At 37.0% G+C, this 13,018-nt stretch overlaps 1 protein-coding gene across 2 annotated transcripts; it reads left to right on the top strand.

Annotated features, from left to right (window-relative positions):
- Nucleotides 1–4,921: 4,921 nt before the first annotated feature.
- Nucleotides 4,922–12,475, top strand: LOC100243714 (BEL1-like homeodomain protein 4). Of its 2 annotated transcripts, XM_002281853.4 has the most exons (5): nt 4,922–5,227; nt 5,421–6,557; nt 7,405–7,790; nt 8,302–8,362; nt 11,664–12,475. In XM_002281853.4, the coding sequence occupies exons 2-5, from the start codon at nt 5,514–5,516 to the stop codon at nt 12,201–12,203; spliced, it is 2,031 nt and encodes a 676-aa protein (XP_002281889.1). In that variant the 5' UTR covers nt 4,922–5,227; nt 5,421–5,513; the 3' UTR covers nt 12,204–12,475. The 2 variants fall into 2 exon arrangements, with proteins under 2 accessions (XP_002281889.1, XP_019072326.1); XM_019216781.2 differs by lacking the exon at nt 4,922–5,227 and having other exon boundaries at nt 5,242–6,557.
- Nucleotides 12,476–13,018: the final 543 nt, after the last annotated feature.

Here is a 13,018-nt window from a genome sequence, read left to right as displayed (position 1 = left end):
TCTTCGCATTACATCTTTGACTTCTAATTTTTATTCACACAATTCTATTGATTTCAACCATTACAACGACATCTTTTAAGTTCCACTTTTTTCACAATTTAATTAACACAATCATGTTGTTCAGATCCAATTTCTCTTGTTAAAAAATCATCAAATTCAATTATAAAAACAATATTATTGGGTTTGACCTTTACTCTCAATTTAGTCATTCCTTTAATTTCGATAATCGCGATATTAAGATTATCGATTTCAATTATAAAAATAATATTATTGAGTTTCACCTTTACTCGTCAATTTAATTATTTCCTTAATTTCAATAATTATTATTATATATACATTGAAATCATTTTTATTTTTTAAAATATTTTTATGCATGTATATAATTAACACAATCATCTATATGTCACATCCTTATTGGTTTAGTCCACAACTCTAAATAACTAAAAATATCCTCTAAGATTTGGATTTGGAACATATTAGTATTAGCTCGAGTACTCGTATTATCAAAGGAGTGTCATCTTATAATGCTCACTTCAATTACCATATTTTGAAGAGTTAATAATAATTTTTCTTTGTTTTTTTTAATCAACCTTGTCCCATTACAGCAATATTTTGATGAATTGTCAAAAAATAATTTTAATAAAGACCGATTTATTTCGAGTTTGACAAGGTGTCTAACTTCTTTCCTCCATCAAATAAAAAGTAAAAATTTTGCAAATCAAGTACACTTGAAAAAAAAGGGGGGGGGGGGGGGGGGGAAGTGGGAGCCTGGGCGCTAGATTTCTCAATTTCGTACAAGGAGGCAGGTCAATTTTCTAAGTCGGATTCATTTCTTGGTCTCCAACAACGTTAATGTCAATGTCTCGATTCATTATCACTGCCATCTGTCTTGCAAGTTTTGCCCCTTTCTTTGCCTCCTCCTTTGCCAAAAACCATCACTGTTAAGGTTTCGCCGTCCTTGTCCTCGGACCGAACGCTAATAATCTCTTTCCCCTGCTCTCTCCTTTCCCCACTTGCCCCATCAATGCTACCCTAACCACCTCCCTTCCCCTGCGTTTCTCTCACGCTTTCTCCTCTCTCACACTCTCTGTTGCATTTCACGCTTTTTCTTCCTCTGCCAAGTTGGCACAACTCCCAGTCCCACGAGGTTTTCTTATACCAACACCTTTAATTACTACGTGCTGTGACCTGGACAATACATGCCACTTTCAACACGTTTTTGCAAATTGATTTTATAACTATCGGTTGAAAACTGATTTTTTTTTTTTTTAAATATATGTATATATATAAGAATATCCATTTTTATGTTTTAAAAATTGCAAAAAAAAAAGAAAAAAAAAAAGAAAAGAAAAAGAAAAGTCCTTATATGATCTGTTTCATGGCAGACAGGCGTATTTGTTTGGCTCCTCAGTTTGTAAGTGTCGCTATTATACGAACTACTTCAGCTTCATTTTGTTTCTTCTCTCAGCTTCACAACGATGCAATAAACTTTATTTTTGCCCTTCCTCCTACAAAATTGCCAAAGCTCTGTGAAGAAAAGGAAATATTGGGCAGGTTGTGGTTGAGAGACCGATGGAGCCACATAAACAGATAAATAAGTAAATAAATAAATAAGACACTTGGCATGCGTCAAAAGAGACACGTGTAGAATGGTAAATAATGTGGGCGCAGTTGGAGCACAAAACCACGTGGGCATGCCCAACCTCTGACCGCCATGTCAAATAGATTTTTGAGAAAAATTGGGAGGGTATTTTGGATGGACCACGTCGGGCTCGTGCCATATACTTTAATAATTTCATGTCCTTATCCAATGAAGAAACCCTTGCCAAAAGGGCATGCACCTGATCCTCATCATGGACCACTCCTTTACATTACGCCATTCTCCATTGTGTCCCCCTCCCTCACGCTCCATTTTCTATTTCTCATCTCACTCCCACACCCCCCAAAAAAAGACATGCCTCCTCCTGGGCCCAAGTCCATGAATGAAAGTTTTGAGTATTTTTCATCCTCGACAAACCTAGAACCGATGCTAATTGTGCTTTAACGAGCTAGTTGCGGAGTTTTAGGCCAATATTGGAGGCCCAAACCCACCCAACTTGGTAATTCATTATGGGCTGCTGGTTTGCTTCAACCCAACCAAGTGCTCCTTGGCCCAATCTCAATTCACCTTAGCGTAAGATTGGGAGTTCAAAGTCATCCAGACAAGAATTTTTAGAGAAAAAACTCAAAAAAGGAACTACAAGGGCAAACAGTAAGGTTTAAGTTTGATGGGCGTACCATGTTCATCCATAGGACCATATGTGACTCCGAAAAGGAAAGCACAAAAAAATAATGAAATAAAAAAAATAAGAAAAAGAATGAAAACAACAATAATAAAACAAATATTTGGAATTTTGCTGGTGCTTTACTGATGAAAAGAAAAACCAAGAAAAGTAAAGTGGGGGGAAAAATCATAGAAACGCCTGCAGCAATTAAAGCCACACAAACGGTGACCTAACACACACCCAGATTGGCATCTTCCCAAAATCCTGAACCAGTATCATGTATGTGTGCCTTTCAACTTTCACAGCAACCTAGCTAACCTGTCTTGATGTGGCCCTTTCACACGTGCCAGCCAAGTTTTACAAGTACTACTTCCTGCGCTGCAACAGCCACCACGGCACCACGGCACCACGCCCCTATCCCTACTCTCTTTATTCTATTAGTTTCTACTTTCGTTCTCACTTCCCCTCCCTTTTGTTTCTTTATGGGCTCTAAAATAATCACAAATAGTAATTAATCATTTAATCAATACTTTACAAACCTAATAAAAAATAAATAAAAAAATTCCCTTTGTTTTGGTTGAAGTTTATTACTCCAAGTTGCTTTCGGTTGGCAATAAATATAAACATACATATATTAAAGCATTGATTTGTCCTTGTTGAGGTCCTTCAACTGTCTTGTTCATCCATAAGAGTGAAGCCTAGGGTAGGGCATTATGCGCCCATTTGGACAAATGAAAGGGTGGGTGGTGGAATTTACTTTGCAAGACTTTGTTTTGACTTGATCCTTTCTTTATCTTACTTTTCTTCCTAAACGTCCTATGCCATATAACAAATGGTTTTTCAGTGGTACCATACACAACCACAAGTGGTACCATCTTCTATTTTTCTTATTATTTATCATTATTATATGCTACTATTAGTCTTATATGCTTTGTCTATTTTTCTCTTCTTTATTTTTTTTTGGGTGTATTGTACCTCACCAAATTATTGAGGCTGTCACTATCAATAAGCATCGCTCTTGCTGGTAGTCCCCGCAAGGGCACTGATAATTTATCAGGAAGCGGGACTCATTTTCGGTGTCACTTCAAACCATCCACCACCCAGCACCAGCTTCTTGATTCCTTTCAAGTCTTAATGCTCATTGCTTTATAATTTTTCCTTCACTGTGAAATCAACTTTAGTTTATACCAATAATGCCTCCAAATGGAGCTGTGTTGATCTTTAGTATTGAGATGTCCTTTTCCTCGGAAATGGGGTGACCTTTTCAAAATTCCGGAATTGTGCCATCTTCAAATACAACTCCATTCACCACTTCCTTTTATCCCAACTCATTTGGATTGCTGCATTTAGGTCTTAAATTTTATCATAACTTTCAGGTGACAGAAATTGTTCTTCATTGCACCTGCTCAATGATCCCTCAACCAATTCACTCAGCTGCGCCCCAGAAAATTCAACTGGCAGCCATGCACTTGGACAATTTTTAAATGAAAATTTTAGAATAAAATAGAAAAAAAAAATTCCCACTAGTTTTTTTGTATTTTTATTCCTAATTTTTTAATATTGGCAAGACTCATAATTTTGTTTGTAAAGATAATAAATAGAAAAATATATGTTGTACCATTCTTGTTTGCAAAGAAAGATAAAAAGGAGACAGTGGAACCTTTAGATTGAGCTTTATTTATTTGGTGGTACAAAAATATTTATTTTTTGAAAAATTTAGAAAAAAAATTAAGAGGTAGGAAATAAAGACAAAAAAATAGAAGAAAAAAATATAATTAATAAATTATTTTTATATATATTTTAAATTAATTTACTTTAATTTTTCTATTAAATAATTTTAATTATATTTTATTTTAATTTTTCATATTTTTATAATAAACCAAATATATGAAAATTATTTCCTTAACAAAATTTTCCTTTTGCATAACCAAAGCCTTATAAAAATATGATCCACTTTTCGCTTGTCTCAACTCTCAAGCCAAATGGAGAGCCCAAGACACGAAGAAAACTCAGCTAAAACTGTGGTAGTTAATAATTATTTCTCCTTCAAGTTTAGAAGGAAAAAAAAAAAGATAAATTAATTTTCTATTTAGTTAATTATATATCTAAAAATTTTGAAAAAATGAAATTAAATTATTACAATATGTTTCTTTTTTGGAAAAAAAAAATCTTTTAGCTTTTTTTTCAGACTTTTTTTTTTTTTTTTTTATCATAATCCAAACATTAAAAAGGAAAAAAGAAAGAAAGAAAAACCTAAGCAAATTAATTATGTAACCTCATAGGTGTATTTATCTACTCAAAGTCTCAAACACGTGTAACCATATTTATTAATTTTATAAAGAAATTGAATGTATAAATAGACAGCAGAGGTGAGACAGCATTCAAAGGAGAAATAGTGGCATGAAATAAACCAATAGATATTTGCCACATCAGCAAAATTAAACGACTCATTCAAGATGCTTGAATTTTATTGAGTGGGGTTTCCACAAGACCATAAATTCTGTCGTGTGTGTATGCATATAAAATATTTTTGAAGAACATTTTTTTTTCTTTTTGTTGGAGTACATAAATAGCTAGATTAGATTTGTCGTTGGATTGACGCTAAATAAACTAGTGGGAATTTAGAATTTACACCAGAATTAAAGAAGAAGATAGATAGAAACGAGAAATATGAAGTGATGGGAAGTTTGGTGAGAGTGAAAGGGGGGTAGTGAAGCGGAAGAAGGCGACCTTTCTCCTCTAGCTTTTTCATCAGCCTATCTCCCTTGAAGCTTTGCTTGTCTGATTGAGAAATCGGTTGTATGATTCCATGAAGGTGATTTTGTAAGACTAACTGCAAATTCACCCACACAACACACGCAGAGAGAGAGAGGGAGAGAGAGGGAGAGAGAAGCTGATGTTTTGAATCCCGTGGAAAGAAAACGATGGCTCTGAGCTTTACATCCCTTCTGCAACTGTAACAGGTATACTTACAAGCCAAACCGAAAAAGAAAAGAAAAAGAGCACCAGCTCAAGATCCCTTTCATACAATTATCTTTTGCTTTCTTCTTTCTTCTTCTTCTTCTTCTTTAAATAATCTCAATTTGCTCAAATTTAATCATGGGTTTTCTTTGTTTGTGATCTACTCAATTCCTCCATGGCTAAACTCATGAGCAGCTGTGAGATTAGGGTGTGGGTTGGACGACAAAGATGATGAGCAAGAAGACAGTGATATGGGCGTAGAAAGGCAGTCACCTCCACCTCTATTCTATGTCCCAAAGCTTCCACCAAAGTATCTTCAGTTTCTCAAATGGGTACGAGAGATCCAAGTACCAAGAACAACATCAACCGCTGCAGCATGTAGAAGAGCAAGTATCAGGAGAGCTGCCGGTGTATGAACCCGGCGGGATGCTGTCAGAGATGTTCAGCTTCCCGCCGGGGCCTACTGTGGCCACTGAGATCTTGGAGAATCAGATCTCATCAAATTATAGATGGCCATCGCAGCCCACAGCCGCTAATGATTGTAATAATATTGCTCGAAATCAACATTTCTCGCGCATTAATGCAGACTTAGCAAATCCCATGCAGCTTTCGCTCATGAATCCTCCAGCAAAAACGTCTTCTCCAACTGATACATCTTCTTCTCTACACATGCTACTCCCAAATTCATCCAATTCTCATCTTCAAGGGTTTCAACATGGCGGCACAATGTCTGGGGTCTCCGGTTTGGGAAGCAGTGAGGTCCCTCCCGTTAATTTCAATTGGGTACCTGGTAGAGTCGCCGGAGTTGATGGCACTAGCAAAATTGGAGGCGTTATGGAGAGTCAAGGTCTTTCTTTATCCTTGTCTTCTTCATTGCAGCAGCTGGAAGCAGCCAAAGCGGAGGAATTGAGGTTGGGAAATGGTGGGATCTTCTTTTGCAATCAAGGAGTAGGGGCTTCTTCTAATTTCTATGCTTCGAAGACTTTGGGAACTAATCAGCAGCCCTTGCAATTGCAAGGAATAGTAGATCCAAGTCGTCAGGTTTATGTTGGATATGAATCATCTTTGGGAAACTTGAATATTTTGAGGAATTCTAAGTATGCCAAGGCCGCCCAAGAATTGCTGGAAGAGTTCTGCAGTGTCGGGAGGGAACACTACAAGAATCAGAGGCGTGGAAAGCATAGTATAAACCCTAATTCTGATCCCGGTGGTGGTGGCGGTGCTGCTGCTTCTGGGTCGTCTTCTTCCGTAAAGGATCTTGCACCTTTGTCAGCTGCAGATAAGATTGAACACCAAAGGAGGAAGATCAAACTATTATCCATGCTTGATGAGGCACGTCGTCTCCCCTCTTAATTTCCCTTCTTTCTCTCTCCTCCTCTTTCTCCCGCAGGCATCATCTCCAGAGTCTAGCTGTTTCTGAACCCCCGGCCGGAGCAAGAAATTCCGGCCAGTCTTTGGTTTTAGCTATATAGGATCACTAAGCATAGAAAATGCCGGCTGACCAAATAAGCTTCTCTCTCGAACAAAGAAACAATATTTTTAGTATATATATCGTGTTTTGATTCAAGGATGTGAGTGTCTACCTTGGATTTTCCTCATAGGTGGACATGAGCCTAGGGGTGTCTCTGCCATTATAGGCTGGAAGCTGTTAGGAAGGCTCATCAAACTACAGATCCATTCATTCTTTGTCATAGCAACGGGCTGGAAACTGTTAGGAAATCCAATGATTTCTATCATAGTTGACTTGGGGATCACTTCCCTCTTTATCTTTAATACAAAAACAAATATTATTTCCAAAAGAGGGTAAGTAAAGTACCAGTTGGGATATTCACTCTTCCCATAATGATGATTTCATTGTGGCAGGCTTTAGCTTGCGTTCAATGGGTTTGTTTTCGGGTTTTAAACAATCAAGCAACTGTCTGTCTTCATGAAATCAACTAAAAAGAATGCCCCTGGTCTTAGACTCTTTCTTAATGACATATATATTCTGATGGTACTTTGATGAATACTAGGGTTTCCTTTCCTTTTCTCTTAAGCTATTGCGTATTTCCTTTCAGAAAAGGATGATATCATCTTCTAATTAATTTCTGCTTAGCCCTTTAGAGGTTCATAATGTAAAAGCATATGGCTTGTGTTACTGAAGACTTGAATTGCTTTCCCACTGCTCTATGGTGTGCAGGTGGATAGTAGATATAACCATTACTGCGAGCAAATACAAGTGGTGGTAAACTCATTTGATTCGAAGATGGGTTTTGGAGCAGCAAATCCTTACACGACCCTAGCTCGAAAGGCAATGTCAAGGCACTTCAGATGCATGAAGGATGCGATATTGGCGCAATTGAAGATTTCATGTGAATTACTTGGGGAGAAAGATGTCATGGCGGCATCTGGATTGAGTAAAGGAGAGACACCAAGATTACGGTTGCTTGATCAAAGCCTGAGGCAGCAAAGAGCCCTTCATCAAATGGGGATGATGGAGCCAGAAGCATGGAGGCCCCAGCGAGGCTTGCCTGAGCGATCTGTCAACATTTTGAGAGCCTGGCTTTTTGAGCATTTCCTGCACCCGTACTCTCTCTCTTTCTCTTTCTCTCTCATCTCTCTCATTCATTTCTTGGAAAGGGCTTACACTTGATAACCCAGAATCTACTACAAATCCCAATCTCATTTTTCAACATCCTTTTCCTATCCATAGAATCGCTAAAGAACAATCACCTCTCCTCGCCCAAGAAAAAACCTGGTCAAGGACAAGGATCTTGATCGAGATCATGTTCTTTGCTTTCTTAAACATACAGTACGAGCTTAAAATAGTCCATTCACTGACCCATAATCTATGAAAGCTATACCCAAAAAGGAATAACTAACCACCAAAGCTCTCTCTATTCTGTTTCACAAACATGTTGCTTTAGGTTTTAACAAAAAATTCATAATGAATCTTTAAAAGAATGAGTGTTGTTTTTATCTTCTCTAGGCGTCCACGCCGGAGAAGAATTATTTAATCACTTAATAATGATGTTGGGGGTTTGAGGAGCGAAGACCAGGAAGAGTACTGATGTCATTTGTCTGGTTTTTGTCTCAGGTACCCAAGCGACGCAGATAAGCATTTGTTGTCTCGCCAGACTGGTTTATCCAGAAATCAGGTACACTTCATTGATCTTTTTACATCAACGGATTCGTGATACTTACTGAAAGAGATAACTCCTTCTATTTTATTGGTTTTCCACTTTGATTCTCTATTCTATGATTTTGGGCCAAACATCTGAACCCCTCTACATGCCCCCTTACATCATCATCTTTCATATATAGTTATACTCTTCTATCAAAGGAAAAAAAAATTGCATGCTTTTCACTAAAATATTCCTTAAATAGATGCAAGTCAACACTACCATTCACACAACTATTTATTGCCAATTTTTAGGCCTTGTTCTTTTGATTTAGTAATAACAAGCTTTTGGAAATTTATTCTCTATATTTCCTTTTCAGTATCTTGTATATCTTCCTCTTTGTTCCTTCAATGGTGGATTTTCTCCCCTAGATTTCTTCCAAATCATTGTGGTTTAAAATTCTCTAAAATCTGATTTAAGTTTGCTGTAGAGGTATCAAATAACCTTCATTAGGACATATACATCTTTTAATTGTGAATACACATCCTTAGCAGTCCATGACTTATTTGAGCAAATCTATAAACAAACAGCCATCATTTGGCACTTATTTGAGCATGAGTTATTTTTCAAGCATGGCTTGCTTGAATTGTGAAGCTCGAGTTTGTTGAAAGGTCAGACAATGCATCTGTAGTTTAATTTGGGTAGGCTTGGACAAGCTCAAGGTTCTCCATTGGCTTCCCAAATTTATTCACTTTTCCTAATCTAATGGCCAAATCCCTATTAGGATCTCATACTCCTAGTGCACCAATGCAACATAAATCCCTTAATTGGAAAATGAAGTGTATATATACCCTCACCCTTCCTGTAACTGAACTGGGTGACAACTTTTTACTAGGCATTTATTTAGTTAGGTAGGTAAGTTAGTGAGGGAGTTAAATGATCTATACTGTCCCTGCCTGAGCTATCCTTTCCAACTGAACTTGGTGTTGATTGGTTTGTCAAACTTAGTTGTTCACAATTCGTGCTTGATCTTGTTTGTTCAGAAAAAAGAGTATAAAGAGCATAGCAACTTGTTAATTCATCAATCTCATAGCTTGCTTGCATAAATTGCGTCTTGACATGAAAACATAGCAAGTGTTTCGTTGCAAAGCATTAGGGAAATCTTCAACCATATCAAAGAAGTACTGATAATATTTTCGTGCTCATTTCTAGGACGTTTTTAGAATGATTGACAATCTATGATTGACTGTCATTATTCTCATGTTTCGTTGCCATACCATTATATTTGAATATCAATACTCAATCATGGAATGTACCTTCTTCTCCATGATACTCCTCAAGAACCGTAATCTACATGAATTTTGTGCGTATCCCTTGTGCGTAGCTTCGAAATTTAGAACGTACAAAACAGAAGGAATTAGTTTGAGGCTGAAAATTTGAATTTCTCAACATGTCGATGGACCTAATTTTTTAAATTAATTAATCCAAGCAAAGCTACAGTGTAGGTGACAAAAGAAATGGTTGCATTTATGCACCATTGCAATTTATTGCTTCTGAATCAAATTTGCACCAGCCATCTCATTTCAACTTGATGAAATGGGCCAGGCTCCTACGAAGTCTTCTGTTCTCCTTTCTGCTTCAGCATGATCATTTAGCATGTGTTGACACATTCAATTGTTTTGTATATCAACTCGTATGCTGCCTGATGGAAAGACATGCATACGAAACAAGCGTGTAACCCACTAGATTTGAGGATGACTCTTGTGTTTGCTATGTGTAGTGTAGCTAATTTTCAACAGGAAGATGATGATGTGAGGATTGTCCCCTACCCTTTAATTATTATCAATAGATTTCCATCATTTTGTCTCTCATCAGAGTGTACTACCTTCCAGTGGGATTATAACTGTTTCACATATAGTCCAAGAAGCTAAGTGGATTCAATCGAGCGTAGGCTGATCAGCCTGCTCAGGGTTTGTTTCACGTGGTCAGTGTCATATGAAAAACCACTGTCCACACACAGTCTTCTTGTGCGAGCTGAAAACTTTTAGGCTCAAATACTAGGGTAGGGTAGAAATATAATAATAAAATCCTTTTAAAATAAAGTTACTTTTTTATGTAGCAGATTAATCATAGCTAGTGAAACATTTTGTATTTTTGACTTCTTATATCACATTCTAATCATTAGCTCTCACTCCATAGGTGTTATGTACCCTTCCTCTTTGTACATAATCTTTACAAGTCGATCTCAATTTCATGACTTTTCTTTTATAAAGTAAAATATTTATAAAAATATTTTTATTAACCTTCTTTGTTCTATTAGAAAATATAATTGTTACAATAACATATCAATATAAAAAATATTTTTTATATGGATACATCAATTAAAAATTTGAGACATTTTTTTAAAACATCTCCACATTGGATTAAATTTAATCTAAGTCACCTTTCATATCATATTCCAATAAGACAACAATTAACTTTTATAATTCTATAGTGTGTTATGTTTTCTTTGACTCTTTTACTCGAAATCTTGATATGTCCTCTTATACCATTTGTTGTGCACTTGAAAACTTTAACATCCATGGATTATTGAAAGGAGATAACAATAAAATAATCTAAAGATAGAAGTCCTTTTAACATAGTTCCATTAATCATTGTAATATTCACTGGAGAAAAAAAGAAAATTCCACATTATAAAGAATATTACAAAAACTTATATATAATTATTGAACCTCAAAACATTGTATGTTTTTGTGCTCAATATGTATCTAGTATTATCTTCGTAGACTCATCCTTATCGTAACCTTTTTTGTCATGCCTATATCTAAGTAGATATAGTTGTTAACTTTCTTTATTCTTTATTCTATACAAATCTTTAATATTATAATAAGGTATCAATATACAATAATATACCAATATAAGGAAAAATGCCTATTTATGCCTAAAGTATTTTCTTAAGAGAGGAATACATACCTATTACAAATTTGATACCTTTTCCAACAAAACTGATGGAACTTTGCTTAACAGGTTGTAGAAGTGTAGTGTTTGAGAAGAAGGTGATCCTTGAATACTTGCCCTTTTTTATGACACACAGCACACCCCCACAGGCCACAGCCCATTTATTATATGGTCCCAGTGATCGTTCTCATGTTTGAAAGGAGAAACCAAACAAACATACCCTCTGAGAATGCATTGAGTGGATTCATTATCCAGTGGCCTTTATAGCTATATGTATCAGATGAATTCAATTAATGCAGATCCTTTATTACTCTCAACAGATTCAGTATATCCTCTTTCTTAACGCTTGTCTTGTCATTCAATGGTGTAAAATTTGCAGGTCTCGAACTGGTTCATTAATGCAAGGGTTCGATTGTGGAAACCCATGGTGGAGGAGATGTACCAACAAGATGCCAAGGAAGAAGAAGCCGCTGCATCATCTGAGGATAGAGAAGCCAACCCACAAAATCACCAGAAAAACAGCATCTCCGCACAAACACCAAGGTCTTCCACTCCACCAGCGTCCCAAAGATCCCAAATCAATGCTCAGGAAAACGACCCTTCACTCGACACCATCAATTACAGGAATTGCTTCTCGGGAACCCAAGCAATTACTCAAGCTACCACCACCACCACCACCACCACCACCACCATATCTCAACGTTTTCCGACCACCCATGAAGCCGGCATGCATCAACGGACGGTGGCCGCTGATGACACGTGGTGTCGAGGAAGCGTGTTTGGCGGTGAATATGGGACCACTGATGCCGCATCTCTAGGGACACCCGCTGGTGATGTCTCCCTTACCTTGGGCCTTCGACACGCCGGGAACTTGCCGGACAAGGGCCGGCTGTCGTTACGGGACTTCGGGGCCTGCTGAGTGGCCATGATTTTATTCATATATCATTTTCAAGTTGAGAAATATATGAATAACCATCTTAGGTTGCTATTCCAGATCTACAGTATTAATTGTATAGTACAATCATTTAGCATCCTGTAATTTAGGTTTTGCCCTTAGACCCTCCAAACTTATTATCGTTCTAAATATTTGGAAGAGTAGAGATGTGTCGATGAGACTCAAGACTTGAGACTTGATTGCAGGTGTGGCCACTGGAACTTCAATCAACAGACTTTACATTTTGAAAGCCGACAGTACTGCTATTACATTTTTCTTTTTAGTTATTATTCTATGTTAAAATTTACATTTGTAACTGACCAGGAAAATTAAAAGTCAAAGGCAGCCTGCAGATTTGAATGTTAAAAAGCTCAAATAGTATCAGGCATAAATGAGCGGCAGTGATAGGAGAAGACAACCCTGGAGAACCTCTTTTAATACCTGCATGGGGGCAATAATTACTACATATAGATGTGAACACGACCAGAAACACGCCTTCAGCGACCACAGCTACTATTAACGTGGTTGTTCCCAATCCCAATTAATGCTTGCCGGGGAAACAGTAGAAAGTGTGTGCGCTGATTTCAGTGTGCTTCACGGACACCACATTCAATTTTGACAATTCATCCAAGAGTAAAAAAAGACCTTTACTTTGATCGATCCCACCCATTTATGCTTTGGTACGAGGACAGGAGTAATAATCCATATCTTTGCTATTGCTGGTGTCACCAAAAGAACAATCATGGATACTTTCCTCCAGTCCCTCTCCCTCTCCCTCTTCTCTTCTTTTAAGAAGTCAC

This window comes from Vitis vinifera, chromosome 18 (assembly GCF_030704535.1).
Source record: "Vitis vinifera cultivar Pinot Noir 40024 chromosome 18, ASM3070453v1".
NCBI lineage: Eukaryota > Viridiplantae > Streptophyta > Magnoliopsida > Vitales > Vitaceae > Vitis > Vitis vinifera.
The sequence above is the reverse complement of the archived record's forward strand: the minus strand, read 5'-3'. Positions and strand labels throughout refer to the sequence as shown.